General features: G+C 43.1%; 1 protein-coding gene across 3 annotated transcripts; it reads left to right on the top strand.

Annotated features, from left to right (window-relative positions):
• The first annotated feature begins 3,289 nt into the window (after positions 1–3,289).
• letm2 (leucine zipper-EF-hand containing transmembrane protein 2) lies at positions 3,290–20,946 on the top strand. Of its 3 annotated transcripts, none has more exons than XM_085475917.1 (11): positions 3,290–3,582; positions 4,030–4,098; positions 8,912–9,458; positions 14,733–14,876; positions 15,816–15,953; positions 16,067–16,270; positions 16,696–16,815; positions 17,700–17,819; positions 18,148–18,246; positions 18,589–18,657; positions 19,938–20,946. In XM_085475917.1, exons 2-11 carry the CDS (start codon positions 4,052–4,054, stop codon positions 19,992–19,994), a joined length of 1,545 nt encoding a protein of 514 aa, XP_085332043.1. In that variant the 5' UTR covers positions 3,290–3,582; positions 4,030–4,051; the 3' UTR covers positions 19,995–20,946. The 3 variants fall into 3 exon arrangements, with proteins under 3 accessions (XP_085332043.1, XP_085332045.1, XP_085332044.1); XM_085475919.1 differs by lacking the exon at positions 3,290–3,582 and adding an exon at positions 3,643–3,748; XM_085475918.1 differs by lacking the exon at positions 3,290–3,582 and adding an exon at positions 3,643–3,791.
• The last annotated feature ends 1,626 nt before the right edge of the window (positions 20,947–22,572 follow it).

Below are 22,572 nucleotides of genomic sequence, written 5' to 3'. Positions count from 1 at the left end.
TCTGCTTCTCAGGGGGAGGAGGTGGAAAAAAGAAAGAGCTGTCACTCTGCCTCTTGTTTCTTGTTCCTGCATGTTGTTCCTGCAAGTGTTATTAGGAACACTTCCTTTCATATATCAAGGATTTCGTTCAGCAAGAAAGTGCCAGGTTTAAAGTCAAAGTCAAAGTCAAAGTCAACTTTATTGTCAATTCTGCCACATGTACAGGACATACAGAGAATAGAAACTTCGTTACTCTCAATCCCTAGATAAAATAGAAAATGAACATTTAAATATGAGTGATTAAAAATGCAAGTAAAATATTTTAAAGTAAAAAAAATTAAATAATATAATACAATTTTACATATAACAAGAAAGCTATACAATATACAATATAAGGGTAAATGACATTGAGTGCAAACCAGGCAGAGTAGTGCAAATAGGCAAATAGTGCAAATGGAGATTTGGTAATGTACGGTATGAGATAGTGTAACACAAAGTCTTATGAGGGTGGATGGATGGATGGATGTTCTCCCCAAATACAGGGGAGTCCAAACACATGGATAATACTTTATAATACAGTCCTGTAATTAAATGGAATTTTAATGTATTTTATTTGAAATTACAATGTAATTTATTATTGTCATTATTTACCCACAAATACTTAAATATAGGCAAAAACAATATTTTCCCATCTTACATTGTAAGTACACTGTGCTTTTTGGAGGGAGTGCTCTATATTATAGAGCAGTTTGACTTTTACATGCTTTATACTGTAAGTAATTTAAAGTTCGGTATAAGCATAACATCCATCATGCATAATAATGAATATTAAATAATAATGTAAAAAAAAAGATGTAAAAACACAAGATTTAATGTTTAACACAACAGCTGCTACTAAAATATCTGTTTTTTCCCCTTTTTATTGATTTGTGAATAATCTGTCAAATCTCTAAAGGCTTTTGCAAAGACAATATGTGTGAATTGCAGCTTTCTTATCGTTGAACATTATCTTGTGTATTGATCTGGTCACTGTTTGTCTGCCAGATTGTGCTCTGTCTCCGGTTTCTACCATGCAAATGCTTCCTTAGAAAACGCCAAACTTTTGTGTATGAGAAATCTCTGTCAGTTGGAGCAGCAATTTTCAGACTGTGGCTCAATTAAAAACCAGTGTGCTACTTCCACCGATGTCCGTGTAACTAAAATTTCAACCTGGTCTTTGTCATTTTTTATTAATAATAAACATAAAAGATAAAATAATGGTATGTCAGGTGTGAAGTAGAGCATGGCAGAAGAAGTTATAGAACCAGTAAATTAGAAAAACAGTCTGGCTTCTGACCTTCTCTTTTGATGCGTATTTCCCAGAATCGACACAATAGTTTAAGAAATAGAGGTTAAACTGTGAGGGAACTGAAGGTGCCTGAAAACTGATCAATTGCTGCTTTTTTTGTTTTATTTACTGAACCATTTAACACTGACCTGTGAATCATTAAAGCATAAAACAGGCACCAAATACAAATGATAAACCAGTGTTGTGTCGAAACATAACAGAAAATTTAACAAAGAACTAATTTTAAAATATATCTTCAGGCCCTTTGTTAGTAGCAGCTTGATGCAAAAACACATTTACCCCCCATTTCTTTAGCTGAATGTATTAAAAATGTAAAATATAACACAGTTTAACAGATATTTTTGAATCAACATGATTTCAAAATAGCTATTACATTAAAAAAATGTAACCCCCCCCCCGAAAAAAAAAAAAAAAAAAACCCAGAGGAAACTGCACAAGTGTAGGACAAAATAAGTAGGCATAACAACAAATCAAACAAACAAAACTATCTACAGCAGATAAGCAGTATCTGAGCGACTTCACACAGGACCTATGGGATGCATCTGATCTATCTTTTGGTCGCTGAAGCCTCATCAGATGATTCCAAAGTTGAAATATGTGATTTAAAACATCATCAATATGTAGCGAAGAGGTCAGGAGAGCAGTACAACAGTGAGTGTAAAACACATGCGCTCTATAAAACAGAAAGGTACGGTCTCATTTTGGTCCACCATGTAATTCCATCTAGAAGGCATCTGATTAGCAGTGGCTTTATTTTAGCATGAATCGAATACAAAAGAATTACTTTTTATTATTTTGTTGTACATATACATTGGAATTGTGGATGCTTCATACTGTGCAAGAAATATAAATAGCCCAATGGATAACAAGTAAAACACACAATAAAAGGCAAACAGTCGAACAGTCTGACGTAAATATCAAGGAATACTGATCAATACTTGACACTGTGGCAACAAGGTGTCTCTGTCTGAGTGACCAGTGTAAGCGAAAGAAATGACCACTGCAACTAAAAGTTGTTTCAGAGTAATCATGTGAGTAGGCCTGTGCATGACTCCATCATGCATTAGTTAACTTTAAAGCTTGAGGGACAGCTCGTTTGGTGGCTTACTGCAGGTTTAAACACTAGCATACCAATGAAGGAGAATCAATCCAGAGTTGATTTGATGTGAGAGGGCAAATTGCTATCAGTTGACAAACAAAAGTCGAGTTTTTCTGAATTAACAAGACCTTAAAATTGCAACAAAAACAAAACAAATTTAATGAGCAGTACTGGCTCGCTTTCCTAGTTTAGTTTCGTTGTATGTCTAAAAGACGGGATATATTGATGTATTTGTCTAATGAAGATACATTTTAAATGTATCCTCTTATATCCTGAAGACATGTCAGTTCAACTAATCCTGGAGATGTTGGATGCTTGACTCTTTTCCACGTTTGGTCCTTCTTCTCCTTCCTGCTTCATTGCTACACCTGCCTCTTTCTCATTCACACGCATATATTCTTTCTTGCTTCTACTGACTTTCATTCATCTTCTCTCCAGAGAAGACCTCCACCTATCCGGGCTCTCTCGCACCTACTCTCAGTACAGGTTACACTGTTGTCTGCAAACATTATAGTCTACAGAGACATCACAAGAAGGGGCCCAGGGCAGATCCCTGATATAATCCCAGCCCCACCTTGAATTCATCTGCTACTCTTACTGCGCACCTCACCACTGTCTTGCAGATTAGTTACACTGATTACAACACATTCACTATGAAATCGTTTGACAGCATCAATATGAAAGTAAAGATTGTTTCATTTCATTGATTTATATGTGCTTTTTTAGATGTCATCTAGCATCCATAAATCATAAAACTGAAAATGAATAAATACAAGAAGGGTAACACCCTCTTTCACTGAGCAGAAGCTTTTTTTTTTCGCCCACACAGTGAGCCATCTTTGCTAGCATAGACGATCTTTGACACTTCTCACACAGCCTTTACGCATGTCCGGTGTGACATTTCAGTGCAGCTGCCTGTGACGGCTGCACAAACACACAAACACTGTCAGTAAAGAAGCTCAAGCCTGTCGCGTCTGAGGGCACTTTCGACGGAGAAACCCACCGTAAATGGGTTTATCATTACACCGGCCGTTACTTTCATCGTTCCCTTCTACATGGATTGAGTGCCGTGGATGGATATTATTGTCGTCCTACCGAGAAACCTTACATCGCCCTGTCCGCTACGGCAGCCATAGCTCGGTCATCGACGCTGGAGGTTGGTGGGCTGCCATTTAGTTAGCACCGGCCGGCTAAGCTAACGCAGCTAACCGACTATGTTAGCCGGTTAGCTCACTTTAGCTAAGCGGCTAGCCTAGCGTAGGGCTGTGTTTCTCTGGCGGAAATTTACCCTGGGAATTTACCCCTCCTGGTTTTGGTATCAAGTTACGTCCTTTTATTACTGCCTTTAAAAAGAGGCGGAGTAAGGTTTGGGTTCAGTTCTTAAGGTCTTCTGTTAGGTTAGATTATTTTTTTAGGGAAACTGGTAGAGTTAAGTCTGTGGTACCTCTCAGATGAGTAGTCACGTTAAAACTGTTGTTACATAATATCGGGCTCATTTGCTGTCTCGTCGTCTTAATGTTAGTTTTAGCACTACAGTAGTTTTCTGTCTCACTTCTGTTCCCATAAGAGTGAACTCTAACCTCGCTGTTTCTCCGTTTAACAGAGTACTGTAATCTGCCCCTACAATGGCAGTCTTTAGTCACCAGGTGCTCCTCGCAGTTACAAGATCAAGGTAAGTCAGTTGGACACGGTTTCTTTTACTTTTAGTACCTAACAGTTTTATTTTTACTTTTGCTCGAATACTTTCGCTTATTGTGTGTAAGCTGGAGCAAACTGTGAGTCGGGGCGTGTTGTTGGGCTCTGCTACAGGTAAACAAAAGAGCACGAGCCAGTGCTGGACAAGGATCGATGCTGATACCGAGTTAAAACAACACATTTAAGCCTGGATAATATTTACACTTGCTTGAGAAAACGCTCAAATTAATCAAATTAACTTACAAGGGAGCAAACTCAGAAACCTGAGGACAATCTTTAAAAACTACAGGAGGAAAAAGAAGTATGAGGAAAACAAAAGCGAAAAGTAAGGGAAAGAAACCCCACAACAGAAAAAATTACTTAAGGGCCAAAAATACACAAGGACACACATGTTTATAAGGAAACACATTTTTTTATATAGTGAAGGAAATATATGCTTCACTTTTTAAGGTTTAGTGGAAAAGTAAAGAACACACACATTGTCTCAGCCTCCACCACTCTCAGCACTGGAGCCCCCCAGGGGTGTGTTCTGAGCCCCCTGCTGTACTCTTTGTACACATATGACTGTGTGGCCACTACCAGCTCCACCACCATCATCAAGTTTGCTGACGACACCGTCGTGGTGGGCCTGATCTCTGATAACAACGAGACGGCCTACCTGAAGGAGATTAGGAATCTGGAGAACTGGTGCCAGAGGAACAACCTCCTTCTAAACGTCAGTAAGACAAAGGAGCTGATAGTGGACTTCAGCACTAAGCAGGAGAGGAACTACCAGACCCCCGTCATCAACGAGTGCCCAGTGGAGAGAGTGGACAGCTTCAAATACCTCGGAGTTCACATCACGCAGGACCTGTCATGGTCCTGTCACATCAACACCGTGGTGAAAAAGGCCCGACAGCGTCTCTACCACCTCAGATGCTTGAGAGACTTCCAACTGCCCTCCAAGGTGCTCAGGAACTTTTACTCGTGCACCATAGAGAGCATCCTGGCGGGAAACATCTTAACCTGGTTCGGGAACAGCACCATGCAGGACAGACGAGCTCTACAGAGGGTTGTGCGGTCAGCTGAGCGCACCATCCGCTCCGAGCTCCCTGACCTGCACTCAATCTACAGCAGGCGGTGCTGGACCAAGGCCAGGAAGATCGTGAAGGACCTCAGCCATCCCAACAACAGACTGTTCTCTCTGTTGAGGTCAGGAAAGCGATTCCACTCCCTGAAGACCAACACAGAGAGACTGAGGAGGAGCTTCTTCCCGCAGGCGATACGGTCTCTCAATCACACCACCACACAGTACTGACCCACACATACAGTTCTTACACACACACTGGACTTTCTGGACTTTGGTTTTGCACAACACTGGTCACTATATTCTTCATTTCCGGTTAATACTTGTACAGCTGCTGTTATTGTGTATATATTTATTTATATTTAGATTTCTTCATACATTCTTATATAGTTCTATATTGTGTATTTTGTTGTACAGTTATTTTATTTTCAACTTTAATTTATATATTTATCTTTATCTTATTCTTCCCAGTTAAATTTACCCTTCATTCTAATTTGTGTTGTACAGTTATTTCATTTTTAACCTTAATTTATATTTTATTCCTTCCTAGTTAAATTTACCCTTTTTAATTTTTCATATTTATTTCCTTTCTTATTCATAGCCTTTTCCTTTTTTGTTTTCTTTAGGTCACGAGCAGTTGTCCAAGCATTTCACTACATATCGTACTGTGTATGACTGTACGTGACAAATAAAAATTTGAATTTGAGACACCAACAGGACCATCATTAAAGTAGACAGAAAACTCTAAACTCAGGCTAATCTAAAGTAGTTGTCCTCTGGTCTGAATGTGTAGCTACTGTGGAAAAACAACAAAAATGCATATGTGCTGTTTCAGTGTAAACGTCAGTGTCACCAAAATAACTTCACGTGTCACTGATAGTCAGTATCAGCTCTCTGTTGCATTCTGCTGTGTTGCAGGAGAGTGTAGTCATACAGTTATATAGTTAACTATATAACCCATTCTTGATCCAAGAACAGAAAGGGCAGGTCAGTTTGTTTGTAAACTTTTTGTGCATCCTGCAGGTAAACAGTGTGCATTTAAAAAATAAATAAATAAATAAATAAATATAAGAAGATGGGTTGCCACTGTTTCATGTGCGTACATACCAGAGGGGGGGATAACATCCTCATCTAATATTAGCGTCAGATGAACTTTTTCCATAATTCTGAGAACTGTTGGAAGAATAAACTGATTTCGTGTCTGGACTGCAAGAACTCTGAATAAGTTTAGGTCTTAGACAAGAGTTTTAAGGGTCCTTAGATAAGTATGCAGTTGGTTACAGTTCCCATTGTTAACTGAAAAGCACTTGAAGGTGTGTAGTCATCAGGACAGCTTCTCAGAGGGTGGTTACCCTCAGGCAGTGCCTAATGTACATTTAGTAGCAGGCACTGTTTGAGGTCGGGGGAGTGTCCTGGGGGCAAACTGTGACCTTATGTTTGCTCCCCAAACTGTGAAGAGTCCATTCTTAAACTGCATTAATATGTATTTGCTAGCAGAGGCTCTTTCTGGAGGTATATGGAGGTAAACTGTGACCTCAAACAGTGCTTGACACTTACACAAAAGCCTACAGAAGTGAGAAAAGGCCTCTGCATTCATGTGTGTATAGTAGCAATGATGGTGTTTGGAGGAGGAAGTGGTGTTTCATTGCGGGGGTTCATTGGATTCCAGGGACTGCCGGAAGATTCAGTATCCCTCTGAAAGCGTTGCTAAAACAATAAGAAATTTTCAGAAACAGATGAAGGTTTCCTAGAAGGAGCTGAACGAGTGATGTGGTGATTCATCCAAATATTTTTAGAGTGAATGTGAACGCAGATATGTGTACAATTCTGCGAGCTGGAAGTAGTTTCTGTTCGGCTGTTATTATGGGTGTAATTGCTGTTTAATGACAGCTTTATAGCTGATAAACGATATGTCGTATAAAAGGTAAAGTTTGAGATCACTTCCCCTCGTCCCCCTTAGTACCGTATTTCCCGGACTACAAAGCGCACCTGAATATTAGCCGCACAAGCTAAAATCAGGGGAAAATCCTGTTTTGTACATACATTAGCCGCACCTGACTAAAAGCCGCAGGTGTTTCAATGTTGACTCATCATATGTAAGAGAATATGCACAAAGGGAATTGTCAGGAAAGAGATGGCTGTTTGGAGACACACCCCTTTTATTAATATTTTGAAAAACAAGTTATGGGTACATATTTGCACATGTAGTACATAACAGTAACCTACAGCACACCAGAAAAATAGATTCGGACTACCTTTTAGGCTCAGGTGCAGTGACACGGCTTTAACAAGAAGAAAAGTCAGTCATTCACCACCATCTTTCTCTTCTTCCTGCGCACTAAAACCACCAAAGTCCTCTTCTCCAATGTCGGAAACGAACAGGCTCAGGATGGCTTCGTCATCCACTCTCCGCTTCTCTCCTTCGTTGTCACTTTCAAAACCAAAGAAATCCTCGTTGTCAGTGTCAGAGTCGAACACCCTCAGAAGGGCCGTGGCGGTGTCCTCCTCTCCATCATGCAGCAGTCCAGCCCTTCAAAATCCGTTGGTGATCGTGGATCTTTTCCACGCTGTCAGAATCCACCGGTGGAGTTGGGCATAACTTGCTTTTCGCAAGTTTATCGCCGCTCGTCATCCACGCCTCCCGCTGAATGCGTAGCGCTACTTTGAAGTTTGTTTTTCGCGCTACTTCGTACGGCACTACGTTGCCTGGCGGACGGACATGTGACTAACATACCACTCTTGAACCCCGATCCTTCCGCCAGGCAACGTAGTGCCGTACAACAGCGGAACAAACAAAACAAATCGTCTTACGATATCACAAAAATCATGGAAAATCCATAGAAAAGCCGCACCTGACTAAAAGCCGCAGGGTTCAAAGCTTGTGCAAAAAGTAGCGGCTTATAGCCCGACAATTACGGTATATAGAATTGGTTAATAGACTTTTTTTTTTTCTTCTAAACATTAGCTTTTTTCAAGTTTTCACCAGGGTACCTTGTTGTATGTTGTGACTTCACTATCCTGCTAGTTCAAACCAGACATACTAGATTTAGGATAATTAATAATAGAGAGTCTGTCTGACATGGCTGAATGACGTCAGAGGTTTCCACAAAATTAGCTTGACCTTACTGGTTAACGACAGTCCCACTTTCAAAATAAGAGTCCAGTCTAAGAGCAGTAAAAATGGGTCATTTTGTGGGGGATGTTTGCACAAATTCCTTATTTTTCAGAAATATTTTTTTTCTGGTTTTTATGAGTAAAAGTTCCACTCAGAAAACATCTACGTTTAATTCATCACCCACTAACTTAACAAACATCGTTTAAATGTCACAGTGGAGCTTTTTGAGGTTTTAAAGCTTCACAGACAGATGATTTTAGACCTAAACTTTATCTCCTGTGTGGTAGTGCAGTCAGTGCCCACACCACAGTTCAAATAAAATGAGCCTCTTATTGAAATTTGAAACATTCACATATTGTAAAGCTATCCGGTCGGCCCGGTTGGACAATTTGAGTCCACTTCTGGATTGCTAGCTGTATATTTGACTCCCCCCCCCCCCCCCTCTGATTTAAATCCAGAGGAGTTCATTTACAGCAATCTGAACCAGAAGCTATTCTGTGTTTGTATTCAGTAACATAACGTTGTGTTATTGATGGTCTCATCCGTCACTAAAACATACATTTAAGGAAAGTATTGTCTAAGCAGTTTTTGTTTTTTCTCTGTCAACAGGGGATCATATTTGTTATCCAAGAGGCACAGCTGCTCCTCCTTGTCTTCCAAAGCCTATCTCCACGTAGTCCCTCCTTGCCACGTCTCGCCTTCGTTCCCACTCAGGTCCTCCCGCTATGGTCACCATCACTGTTTCCGTGGCCACCCCCTTGGTCGTAGCCACAGCTCTGTCCTCCTCACTCGCTCCCTACACAGCTCAGGTGTTTGGCTCCAGGACATAAAGCAGGAGGACACTAAGACTTCACCACTACCACCACCTGCTGCTGCTCACGATGCTTCTTCAGGAGATAAAAAGGACTCTCCAGCTGCTGCGCCTCAGTCCCAACCTCCATCTGCTGCCCCTCCAGCACCAACAGCCGCTGCAGCCACCGTTGCTCCGGTTAAGGACAAGGCACTCGTGAAGAAGTCTCTGTATCAGAGGTTCGTGGATGAGTTGAAGCATTACTACAACGGCTTCCGGTTACTCGGTATCGACACCAAGATTGCTGGCAGGATGGTGTGGAGGCTGCTGCATGGACAAGTGCTCACACGCAGGGAGAGGAGAAGGGTAAGGGAGCTTAAATGTTGGATTAGTCTGACTAATTTTAGTCTTTAGGGTTTTCAGGATTGTAGCGTGAGTTTAGTTTTTGTTTTTTGAAAATGCTTACGTTTAGTTTCCATCTCACAGCTTTGAAGCCATCTTTCCACAGCTCTGTCCTGCATAATTTGCAGGCTGTTGTGTTTATCCTGCTGTGATGTGCTGTAATAGGCTGCAGTCTGGGTGCAGCAGTAGTTTGTCTGGTTTCTACTCATTTTCAAACACTCAGCTTGAGTCATCCAATCCCCTTCCACCACCACCCTTTCTGTCCTGTTACTGAGATTCATTTCACACCCAGCTCACTGGCTTTGTGTCAGAAGGAGCTGAGGACGATGGATGTGAGGTTTTACAGTCTTTGTTCAGTGACTCTGAAAATCCTGAATGACGTTAAATATAATCTGTGGCATGAAATCCTGCCATTAAATATGTCCTGTCTCTGACTGCCTGACCTGCTGTGCGTTAAGGATTGACTGTTTAAACACTAATCCCCAGTGTAGTTGGTGTTTTGGGATTCAGAGAAATATCACGGTCTGTATTTTATCAAGAACCTGTACACGCCTATTTACTCCTAAAGCTGAAGCCATTTAGTGTGCTACAGCTATGAGGCTGAATAAGTGTATATTTTTTTTTTCTTTTAATGGTTGTTTTCACCTAACAGCAGCACTACAGAGGTTTTATACGCCTGCCGAATGTCTAAATATATACACAACTCGTGTGATTTCACAGCTTGTCATGTTATTATATCTCTAATGACCAAACTATTTTAGCAACCAAGAAGGTACAGTTGTGATCACATATATTATACAGGAATCTATCAATCTATGTATCTCTGTCTCTCTCTCTCTCTCTCATTCATATATATATATATATATATATATATATATATATATATATATATATATATATATATACACACACACACACACACACACACACACACACACACACACACAGACAGCATCGTCAGAAGGAAGAGCGCAGGGCAAGCTAGCGAGACAGAAGTTAAGCTCTCCTTGCAACATGGCAAATTGAACCTCCCCCACCCTCATTCAGATCTGGCGTTTGGAATTATTTTGGTTTTCATGTGACGTATGACCCTGAAGGTAAGCGCATCATGGACTAAAGTAAAACAGTATGTTGGATGTGCCACGCAATGCTCAATCACATGGGTGGGAACTAGTGTGTTAGCGCAGTTAGCTCGTTAACGCCCCACGCAAGGGGCGATCAGGGGTAGCTCGTTAACGGAGATTTGCCGTGTTGTGGCGTTAACGTCATTTCAACGAGATTAACGCTGACAGCACTAGTGGGAACACAACGAATATGACTGCACATTTACACCAACGTCATCCTAGTGCAAAGACAAGTGGAAGCAGACAAAAACAACAAGCATGCATGCTACAAACTTTACCCGACTCATTTAGACAGCCGTTAGCACATGATTCTCCTTATGGGGACCTGATATATTTAATATTGTGGCGAGCTCAGACAAGGTTGAGACAGAGGTGTCGTTTGGTCTTGCTTCCCGTGAGCTAGCCAGGGAGCACAGCCGTTTATTGACATCTGCAGAAGAACACTGCCGCTAGCTAACTGCTCAGCGCGGCAACCGCACAGCAACAACACACAGGGCGCCCTCTGACCCCGGAAGGACACACCGCCGCAGCGAGAGGGCGTCACCCGTCACTATGGCAACATAAACAAAACATAACTGTACAAACAGAACCCCAAACAGCCCTGACCCGCTACATAGCCCCCACCTAAGGGGTCAGTCGTCCCCGACGACCCCATTACCCCACACAAAGTCCTGCAAATGTCCAGGTGCCTTCTTTTGGCGCACTGGCCGGTCACGACCGGCGGGGGAAAAGTCACTCGGGTCAGAACATGGGGTGCCACCATCATCACACTTCTGACACCAATGTGGCGAGCTCAGACAAGGAGGAGACGGAGGTGTCGTTTGGTATTGCTTCCCGTGAGCTAGCCAGGGAGCACAGCCGTTTATTGACATCTGCAGAAGAACACTGCCGCTAGCTAACTGCTCAGCGCGGCAACCGCACAGCAACAACAACACACAGGGCGCCCTCTGACCCCGGAAGGACACACCGCCGCAGCGAGAGGGCGTCACCCGTCACTATGGCAACATAAACAAAACATAACTGTACAAACAGAACCCCAAACAGCCCTGACCCGCTACATAGCCCCCACCTAAGGGGTCAGTCGTCCCCGACGACCCCATTACCCCACACAAAGTCCTGCAAATGTCCAGGTGCCTTCTTTTGGCGCACTGGCCGGTCACGACCGGCGGGGGAAAAGTCACTCGGGTCAGAACATGGGGTGCCACCATCATCACACTTCTGACACCAATGTGGCGAGCTCAGACAAGGAGGAGACGGAGGTGTCGTTTGGTATTGCTTCCCGTGAGCTAGCCAGGGAGCACAGCCGTTTATTGACATCTGCAGAAGAACACTGCCGCTAGCTAACTGCTCAGCGCGGCAACCGCACAGCAACAACAACACACAGGGCGCCCTCTGACCCCGGAAGGACACACCGCCGCAGCGAGAGGGCGTCACCCGTCACTATGGCAACATAAACAAAACATAACTGTACAAACAGAACCCCAAACAGCCCTGACCCGCTACATAGCCCCCACCTAAGGGGTCAGTCGTCCCCGACGACCCCATTACCCCACACAAAGTCCTGCAAATGTCCAGGTGCCTTCTTTTGGCGCACTGGCCGGTCACGACCGGCGGGGGAAAAGTCACTCGGGTCAGAACATGGGGTGCCACCATCATCACACTTCTGACACCAATGTGGCGAGCTCAGACAAGGAGGAGACGAAGGTGTCATTTGGTATTGCTTCCCGTGAGCTAGCCAGGGAGCACAGCCATTTATTAACACTGCCGCTAGCTAACTGCTCAGCGCGGCAACTGCACAACAACACACAGGGCGCCCTCTGACCCCGGAAGGACACACTGTCGCAGCGAGAGGGCGTCACTATGGCAACATAAAAAAAACCATAACTGTACAAACACAGCCCTGACCCGCTACAATATGCTGCTGAGAATATAGCCCAGAAGAAGCGTATAGTATAGCTTTTATTTTGGAAAGAGCCATTTCTCTGTAATAAACTCTTTCCCACAGATGAGTGATTCCTCAATCAGATACAGGGCTTGCAAAATCGCTAGCCCGACGTCCCGGGGCTAGCGATTTTTCCAGTCGGGCTTTGTAGGAAGGAAAAATATATTGTCGCGAGCTCAGACAAGGAGGAGACGGAGGTGTCGTTTGGTATTGCTTCCCGTGAGCTAGCCAGGGAGCACAGCCGTTTATTGACATCTGCAGAAGAACACTGCTGCTAGCTAACTGCTCAGCGCGGCAACAGCACAGCAACAACAACAACACATAGGGCGCCCTCTGACCCCGGAAGGACACACCGCAGCAGCGAGAGGGCGTCACCCGTCACTATGGCAACATAAACAAAACATAACTGTACAAACAGAACCCCGAACAGCCCTGACCCGATACATAGCCCCCACCTAAGGGGTCAGTCGTCCCCGACGACCCCATTACCCCACACAAAGTCCTGCAAATATCCAGGTGCCTTAACTGGCGTGGTAGGCATGACTGCTACGGTTGGGGGCTCGGCGTGTGGGTCGACAGAGGTAACCCATGAAGCATTGCCCTAGCATGTGTCGCGACGGGCCGCCGCCGCGGTGCGCTCGCGCTATCGGGACCCGTCGGGGGACTTGCATGGCCACTCACACCCTCTCTCTTCAATCGCCAGTTTCCCAAGCGGGGAATGTTCTCCTCGACAGCTTGCTCCAGCCTCTGAATGTCTCTCTCCATTACAGCGAGGGTGAGCTATCCCACTTCTGACACCAATGTGGCGAGCTCAGACAAGGAGGAGACGGAGGTATCGTTTGGTCTTGCTTCCCGTGAGCTAGCCAGGGAGCACAGCCGTTTATTGACATCTGCAGAAGAACACTGCCGCTAGCTAACTGCTCAGCGCGGCAACAGCACAGCAACAACAACACACAGGGCGCCCTCTGACCCCGGAAGGACACACTGTCGCAGCGAGAGGGCGTCACCCGTCACCATGGCAACGTACACAAAACATAACTACAAACAGAACCCCGAACAGCCCTGACCCGCTACAATATGTCAATGCTTTTGCATTCTTTCGGAAATGTAGCTGGGTAATTATGTCATTGGCGTCGATGAGCCACTGTCAATATGTGACATATTGAAATCACGTTTTAATTTGCGCTTGTTTTTTGCTTTCACTTTGCAATCGCGCGAACTGTGTATAGAGAGCGACAGCACTGATTGGTGAGTGATGATAATTTGCGCACCAATTCCTCTGACATCGTCTTATCAATCGTTAGCTTACTATGCAAACATGACAAGTGAAATCTCCCGCAGCAAGCTTAAACATATGAGAGGTTGATCGCGCAGAGAATCGCTGACCGGTGTGTGTGTGTGTGTGTGTGTGTATGTGTGTGTGTATATGTATGTATGATAATGGAAATAGCCAGTTTGACTGACAAGCTGAGGGCCGTTTATGTCCTCACAGTGCCAGCAAGTCTACATCAATATTTGACAGAAACTGTCAGTTGGTTTACTTTTCCTGATGACATGTGTAGCGCTTCAGGTACAGTTATTGTTGGTGAAGCTGGGAAACAGCCATGGTCACACATGTCCTCCATCTTGAACTGCAGCTGGCGGTCCTTATTCTTCCTGGCATAGCAACTCGTGAACTAGTTCTGCTGCATCACCAGCCACAGTTGAGCATGGAAGAGAAAGTAGATAGCACCCATAAATTTGCACCTTATCACAGATGCATGGGCTACGTCCACACGTATGCAGGTATTTTGTTAAACCTCTGTGCATCTTGAAATGCATTTTAATATTCATTTTCTGTGTTTACACAGAAACGATGTCAAAGGTGTGTACCTTTATCTCCTTTTACTTTTGATTTCAGACTGTGTGCTGTATTATCATTTGTGGGCTTTTGATTGGCCAGCATTTCTTCACTGTTATGGTTAAAGTGTACCTCTGGACGTACCCTCGGTCGCTGTCAGACAAATATCATATTGGTGCATCCCTGACAGTTAAACTGTAAACTTTGATCTGTGCTTTTATAGGACCCCTCGTCCATGGCTGTCCCTCTTCTACCTCTGCTGTGGAAGGACCCACAGTCAGCAGCACCACAGCATAAATACTGTTGTCTTGCACTGTTTCTGTTTGTTGCAGCTGATGAGGACCTGTGCTGACCTCTTCCGTCTGGTGCCCTTCATGGTGTTTATCATCGTCCCCTTCATGGAGTTCCTTCTTCCCGTCTTCCTCAAACTGTTCCCAGAGATGTTGCCCTCCACCTTTGAGACGGAGACCAAAAAGGCATGCACACACACACATACCCATACACACACTCTGCTGCCTGAGTGAACTTATAATAGGGTTCATTGGGATTATATAACCTTTCAGACGTGACTCCAGCAGGCTGCTTACTTGATCTAATCTTGATAGTTTACTCTGAGACACGTGTCTGGCATTTATAAGCACAATGTAAACTCTAAATGTTTTGTTTTTTAACATGTTGTCAGCAGACAACCTTTTAACTTTTTATGTGTTAAGTAGGTGCATCTGTCAACAACTGTAACTATTCCTATGACCTGTTCTGATATCGGTCTTTCTTAAACTGCATCATCATTTCTGATGTGTTAAACGCCGTCTTCCCTCACGCACTGAAAGTTTCTGTTGTGTGCGCCCTGTTATCTCTGATCCTGCGTGGTTGTTCTGGAGCACAGCTGAATGATTCAGAGATATGTTGTCATGCTGCTAGGCAGCTTGGAGGTGTCTGCTCTCTGAAACTTAGTTAACAATAATAACAATTAAAGAAAAGAGTAAAACAGCGTTAAAAGCAATGTCAGGGAAAGTCCAAGCCAAATGTAAACTCAACTTACTGTGATATACATTTTATTATTTGCAGTAAGCAAAATGCTGTCAAAGGGAAAATGTGGGCTTCCTTTTTATTGAGCTGTAAAAGCTTCTTATCCTAAACATTCTTCCTGATACCTATACTGAAGCATAAATTAGTTTCCCATAAAAAGCTCTATGGTTTCCGTATAATATATATAATGGGTGTTAAATGCAGCTAAACATAATCAATCAGAGACTGTGTTTTGTTTTGTTTTCCCCCCCTTCTCAGATGATCTTGTCGCATCACTCTGATCTCTTCCCCAAAATGTTTTCCTCTCTAAACTTTAAGGACATAGTTTCTTTAGCCTCTCTTTGCTTGTTGCCTTGCATTTTTAAACAATTGTTGTCATCCTGCAGGAGGAGAAGCAGAAGAAAGGTCTGGCTGCGAAGCTGGAGCTGGCTAAGTTTCTGCAGGAGACGATCGCTGAGATGGCTCGAAGGAATAAAGCAAAGTCGGACGATGAGGCGCAGCGCTTCTCCAAATACGTTCAGGAGGTGAATGACAGCAAACTCGTTGCTCTAACGTTGTTACTGATCCGCTGTCACGTGTTTGAGGGATGACTGAAGAAGCTTTACTATAGTAATGCGTCCGTAACTTTCCATTTCAGGTTCGGGGCACAGGAGAGCAACCCCAAACGAAGGACATTGTCCGCTTCTCCAAGCTGTTTGAGGACGAGCTGACGCTGGAGCACCTGGAGCGCCCCCAGCTGGTGGCTCTGTGCAAACTGTTGGAGCTGCAGCCTATTGGCACCAACAACTTGCTGCGCTTTCAGCTGATGATGAAACTCAGAGCCATCAAGTCGGACGATGAGGTGAGACTGAAAGCTCGTTACCACAAGTTTACAGCTGTGACTAGGAGAGATACACAAAGGCTGTAAAACTAAACAACCATTAATCATCTCAGGTGACATCACAGGCTGGGTTTAATCATCTGCCAGTTATGATCAGATTATCCCTTTCTCTTCTTTCCTGCTTTACTTAGTGTCTGATGTTACTGCACATAAAAATAGTACATCTTTAACAAGAAGTAAATCTGTAATAAATGTCTCTGACTTGACTTGTTTCAGATCAGTTTTACTACAATGTTTCCTTTTAAGGTAGAAAGTTCTGAAACACCAAATATATCCTCTTTTTACTGTGCTGCATATGTACACAGCTGCTAGACATACGTTGATCAAGCTAAAGAGTAACTTTTCTCATGCTTCAGTTTTTCACTTCCTCTTTCATCCCTTCACAGATGATTGCAGCCGAGGGTGTGGCGGCCATGAGTGTGTCAGAGTTGCAGGCAGCGTGCCGCATTCGTGGGATGAGGTCTCTCGGTCTTACTACAGATCAGCTTCGTGAGCAGATGCAGCAGGTGAGCAGCCGGTTTTTAACGTGTTTTCTTTAAGCGTTCAGTTGGGAGTCGCCCACAGACACCGCTGTTTGAGGTCAGCTGGAGCAAAATGGTTCAGATTTGCTCTTGAAGACAAGTTCATCTTGGAGAAAAATGAGGAGTACTGTAGGACATGATGGCAAGCTATTGGTCCAGTTATTGGATCTGCTTTTCAGCCTGTTGAGACTAATATCGATCGTGGCTCAAGAGTTGGGAGTTCGCCTTGTAATCGGAAGGTTGCCGGTTCGAGCCCCGGCTTGGACAGTCTCGGTTGTTGTGTCCTTGGGCAAGACACTTCACCCGTTGCCTACTGGTGGTGGTCAGAGGGCCCGGTGGCGCCAGTGTCCGGCAGCCTCGCCTCTGTCAGTGCGCCCCAGGGTGGCTGTGGCTACAATGTAGCTTGCCATCACCAGTGTGTGAATGTGTGCGTGAATGGGTGGATGACTGGATATGTAAAGCGCTTTGGGGTCCTTAGGGACTAGTAAAGCGCTATATAAATACAGGCCATTTACCATTTACCATTTAATATTAGCAGGTTTGCCAACTTTGCAAAATAAATCCTTACAAATACAGGCATCCAAGAATATAAATGCACTGAATGGGTTTTAATTGGAAAAATAATAAAGGAAAATGAGGAAATAACAGAATAAAATAAATAAAAAAGTTATTGGTGTTTACAACAACACAGATCTAAATTAATGAGACAATCTCACCACCACCGATTTTTCCATCCAGTTCTTAAAGTCAGGATCAGGTCGACGTCTGATCCAAATATCAGAGCTAATTAGAAAAAACCTTTTAATCAAAAGCAAACCTTTTATACCTTTCCAGTAATCTCGTTTCATAAATGTTTTTCTCTCATCTAGTGGCTGGACCTGCACCTGAATGAGAACGTTCCTCCATCGCTGCTGCTGCTCTCCAGAGCCATGTACCTGACAGACCTCAAACCCAAACCCCACGTCATCCCGCCTGTTCCTAAGATCGAGGTTCGTCCTTTGCAGACAATTTAAAATCCTACAACTTAATTCACTGACCTATCAGTCGGCCAGAGAAAGCTGCACAACGCTTAACACTCCAGCTGTTTAAAAAAAAAAAAAAAAACAGGATCGTCTTTGCTAATCATGATGGAAATAAAAACTGTTTTAAATACAACCAAAAGAACAGAGTAGAAAGTAAAAAGCTGGAAATATAAAAACAGGTTTTGAATGTGAAATAGAGCACATCTGAGAAAGAGAATGATAATCAAATTAAACCAGAGCAGTTTATGATTTTAGATGTGTTCTTCTCACCTCATATTTGTTGGTTGGTCTGCAGAAGGTTGGTGTTACTCCAGAGGAAAACCCAGTAGCAAATACAGTCCCAGTCAGCAGCGACAGGTTGGCAGACCCTGCACTCATCATCAAAGACAGACCGGTCAGTGCACGCCTAACAAAACCAAACACTGAACCCCAACAACACACATGAGCACGAGATCAGATGAACTGTATTTATGACACAGGAAATTGGGCCAAAGCTGCAGGTCTGCAGAGATTTCCTCCTCAAGACCAAAACTTTATTTTCATGCTGGAGGAGCTCTGCTGCCCATTTTTAGGCATACTTGAGTGCATGGATATTTTCTGAGATATAAGGGACAAAATAAATTACTAATCGTCATTTATACCTCCCAACACAGGACATAAAGCCAGTCAGTTGTATCCATTATTATTCTCTAATGATATATTTATCATATTTTTCTTCTCCTCTATCGACTTTTAGGCAGAGGAAGTGAGAGACAAAGCTCCAGCCGTGTCAGACAAACCTCTGACTCCTGCTGAAGTCCTTCAGGTGAGTGTCCACAGAAACCTGAATGGTTTCCAGTAATTTCTTCCCACTTTGGTCTCATTCGTCTGTCACACTGACCTGAACATGCGATTGACGTGCTCTTATGATAAATCTTTTAGGTAATCACTGAAAGCAGAATAAAACATAGACACAGAATAATAAATTAATCCGTGAGGGTTAAAAATATCTGAAAACGACCTGTGACTGTCACACAGTCACATTTATCTTTTAAAGTCAGTCCTCCCAAGATGTGTAAAGACATTTTAAGATTCCTTGTACGGATTTTTTTTCATCTTATTTTTAGCATCTTTCAAACGAGTCTAATTTCAAATGTTAATGACTGCCATGAGTCCTGGTCGTTTGATTTCTCCTTTGTTTATTTATGTTTTAAAGACGTGAAATCATTTTTATCCGTCATGATAAATCAGTGAAACATGTTAATGATGCCTTTGCAAAGTCTGGGCCTAACTGAGCGCTTTCAGAGCTGATTAGTGGTGAACTATTCACTCCTGGCTGCTGATTCGAGGTGTTCTTTAAGCTCCAGAGAGATTGTACTGTGCTGCAGTTTGTGCAAGGTGTGAGTGATGTCAGGTGATGAGCTTTTTCTCTCAACTTTCAGTTGTGCAGAGCACCATTTGCTCACCCTGCCCCCCAGAGTGAGACGGCCAACAGGAAGGTTTACTGTAACATCCTGAGGCAGTCTAAAAATAGCATTAGTGTGGGGAAACCATAAGAACATACCTAAGGGGAGATTGGATTTGTGCCTTAAGTTTTGACATTTTAGACACTGAAGTTAAAGAAATGCACTGTTATTTGGGTGTATTATTGGGATTTTTTTTTGTGCAGATGTTTTAAAAATATTTTTTTCTACATTTGGAAGATCACACAAATCATGGGCTCCAAATACACAAAGAAGCAGACATCTTTTTACCTCTTTCCTGCAAACATCTTCCGCTCTTTATGGATTGTTAATACATTCACGGCTAGTGTGTAAAAGGCCAAGTCAAGCCACAGGTCTAGGTGTATGGGCTTCTTTATCTACCGACAGCTCATGGCCGTAAATTCTTCAGAATTGCATATTCTTCAATGTGTTTGCCGTGTTTTCTCAGTGTCTGGGCACCATGCTGCAACTCGTTTGACCCAGGCAACAACGTCACTGTGTCCATTGTATTTCTTGGGTCACTGCAGACTTATTAACAGCGTTAAGAAGAAATTTGTTTTGTCTTGATACATGTTCAGTAGGAGATGATAATGTTTAAACACTCTTCCAATCTTTTCCACAGGCCAAAGCGGCAATAGAAGGAACCCAGAAGAGCAAGATCAGTGCGAACGGCGTGTGAAGATGAGCAGGAGAGCCTGGAGCGAGGGGAGGAATGGACGGGGCTAAAACCCCTTATTCTGTTTTTGAACCAGCATCTCACCCAGGAGTCCTGCCCGCTCCTCATCTTCCTCACTGCAGGTTCGGCGGCTTCACCTCAGCTTTGCGCACCCCGATCTCTGACACTCTCCCAACGTGCTACCGCCCTGGCAGTCAGCTGATGGCTGCTGATTCTGTGACCTGAAGTCATTTCCTGGTGAACTGTTTGTGATGACGATGGTTTCTCCCTTTGTACATTTGTAAATATGCTCATTTTTGTTTTTGTGTTCTGTAACTGAAGCAGCAGCAGCTTTGTACAGTTTGTTATGCGCATACCAGGTTTTATTTGCAGGTGTTTTTAACTCCTGTGCCAGCTGAGAGAGAAGTCAACCCTTTTCTTTTTTCTTTTCTTTTTTTCCCCACAGTAGCTGCCCCACCTTTGTTAAAGTCAGCTGTAGGCACCAGAAAGATGCTGCCTACATAAAATATAAAAGGTATTAAAATGTCAGAGATTGAGTTGATCTTATGGTGAAACAGCAGGTTTAGATTGGGGTGGGTGGGGGGGTGATGATGACGTGCTGCTGTTAAGTGAAGAGGGGTTCGTCATTAAGTGCGAGCTCACTGGTACAGCCACTGAAAGGACAAGCTATTTCAAGTGTATTATGTTTTAACACTATGATGCTAAAGAGTCTTTAAACGGAAAATGCTTGATGTCCGCTCGCGTGGAGAAGCTGTAAGCCTGAAGCCACACATGAGATGATTATTTTTTGGTATCGTGGCTGATTTGCCCAAATGTCTAACATCGTTATGCCCCCATATTTACTGTCATCAAAGTTGGAAGGTTTCTCCAGCTTTGTGTGTGAGATGCTTCAAACTCCCTGTAAACATTTAATGGAGAAGCAACTTGTGTGGTGTTTTATTTCTTTTTTCTTTTTCTTTTTACCCCACTCGTTGCTGTTTATCCGTAGGCACCTCCTGGAAGTGGATGACATAACTGAAAGGACATTTTAACTCCAATCATTGCTGGTTAAGACTTGTTTCACTGGTTTTACACATGTGCCTATGGTTAGAGGGTGATTGTTTGTCATCAGAATATATTACTTTGGTTTTTCAGTCACCTCTGTGTTTGAAGCGCCCAGTTGCACCTTTTTCTTTATAGACTAATGTCTCCTGTTTGGCCCCTTTCCCGTTTGATCCAAATGATTCCTCGAATTATAATCACCAGTGTTGTTACTGATGGGAAAAGCAGACACCTTTTCAATCATCTCTACATCCTGCGCTGAAGGAGATCAATAAAAAGACTCAAAACTTTCTCTCTTTTGTGCTTCAGTTTTTAATGGATGTGAACTGTTTTTGCAACATTGTGTCATCAGTAACGGATCAGTGCTTTCTAAAGAACCCTGTAGTCACACCTGACTCTGGGGTCAGAGGTCATGATGGGTGTACTGCAATGCCAGTTCAGCATATCCAGGCTTTCTTTGTGTTCGCAGGTTTGACAAACTCAGACCCAGTTAGAGATAAAGGGTGTCAACTTTCTCTTTTTCTCTGCCCACTTCAGAGCCGTTACAGTCATTAGTCTCATTAGTTCATAGCTTTTAATGCTTTCAGTGTGTTGTGGATGAGTGCCAGCTAGTTACTCGAGCTCTTAATTCGAAACTTTAGTTACTCAAAACTTTAAACTTGATTTGTTCAAACATTAAATGTTACTCCATATTCAGGATTTTGTCCTGTAACCTAATCAAGGAGACATTAAATCACTTTAGTTTGTGTTTCTGATCAAAGTAAAGTTCTACTGATTTAATATTCTTGCTGATAAATGGCCTGTAAATAGACTTGGTTGCAAATTAGGATCAAACATAAAACCACTTACAGATGTGTACAGGTGTAGTCTGAAGTTGACATACACTCATCATGGGAGCAGCTGCCCACATGGAGGAGCCAAATACCTCCTGAAGAAGAATTTTATGGTCATACAAGATCAGAGTATTGAGGGTTTGTTTTGTTTTTTAATCACAATGAGAAGAGGTATGTTTGGAGGAGTAAAGTTGAGGCTTTCAATATTTATATAATTTCCTGAAGCCTGTCGTGAGAGACAATGAACCTGCTGAGACATTTGACAGTTTCATGAAGTTCTGCATGAATAATCGAACAGATCTTGTGCCTGTTAGACCTGACGCTAAAGTGAACTACACACGGTGACAAGAACAGATCAGATGAAGCTCAGGAAGTGCAGAGAGCTTAATGCAATTGATGTCGAAAAGCTCTTAAAGAAAAAGCTGGAGCTTAAAATCAGAAGTAGAGACTATAGAGGTGTCGTCCAAGGGTTTTGTCTATAGTCACCCGCATTACACTGATGCTGCTGGGCAGCAACATCCAAACAGAGCTGCTCTGAGGCCTTCATCATATGGAGAAACACAGAAAAGGAAAAAGAAGAGAGTGCAACAGCAGCATGGTGTATCAGTCATTTGGCCCTTCATCTGAAACTGTTTTTGGATTTTTTTAATATGGACTTCTGTGAAAATGAGTTTAGATCACTCATTCCCAAACTTAAGAATGTCACA

Source organism: Copadichromis virginalis, linkage group LG12 (genome assembly GCF_057382275.1).
Source record: "Copadichromis virginalis isolate Kocher_CV1m ecotype Utaka linkage group LG12, C_Virginalis_male_GT1.1, whole genome shotgun sequence".
NCBI classification, from domain to species: domain Eukaryota; kingdom Metazoa; phylum Chordata; class Actinopteri; order Cichliformes; family Cichlidae; genus Copadichromis; species Copadichromis virginalis.
Note: the sequence above shows the minus strand (reverse complement) of the source record. Positions and strands in the feature narration are given on the sequence as shown.

Coding starts and splice junctions, on each gene's coding strand:
- letm2 (XM_085475917.1), top strand. CDS start 4,052: ATGGCAGTCTTTAGTCACCAGGTGCTCCTCGCAGTTACAAGATCAAG. Junction 16,271..16,695: donor CCATCAAGTCGGACGATGAG/GTGAGACTGAAA, acceptor ATCCCTTCACAG/ATGATTGCAGCCGAGGGTGT. Junction 18,247..18,588: donor TCATCATCAAAGACAGACCG/GTCAGTGCACGC, acceptor ATCGACTTTTAG/GCAGAGGAAGTGAGAGACAA.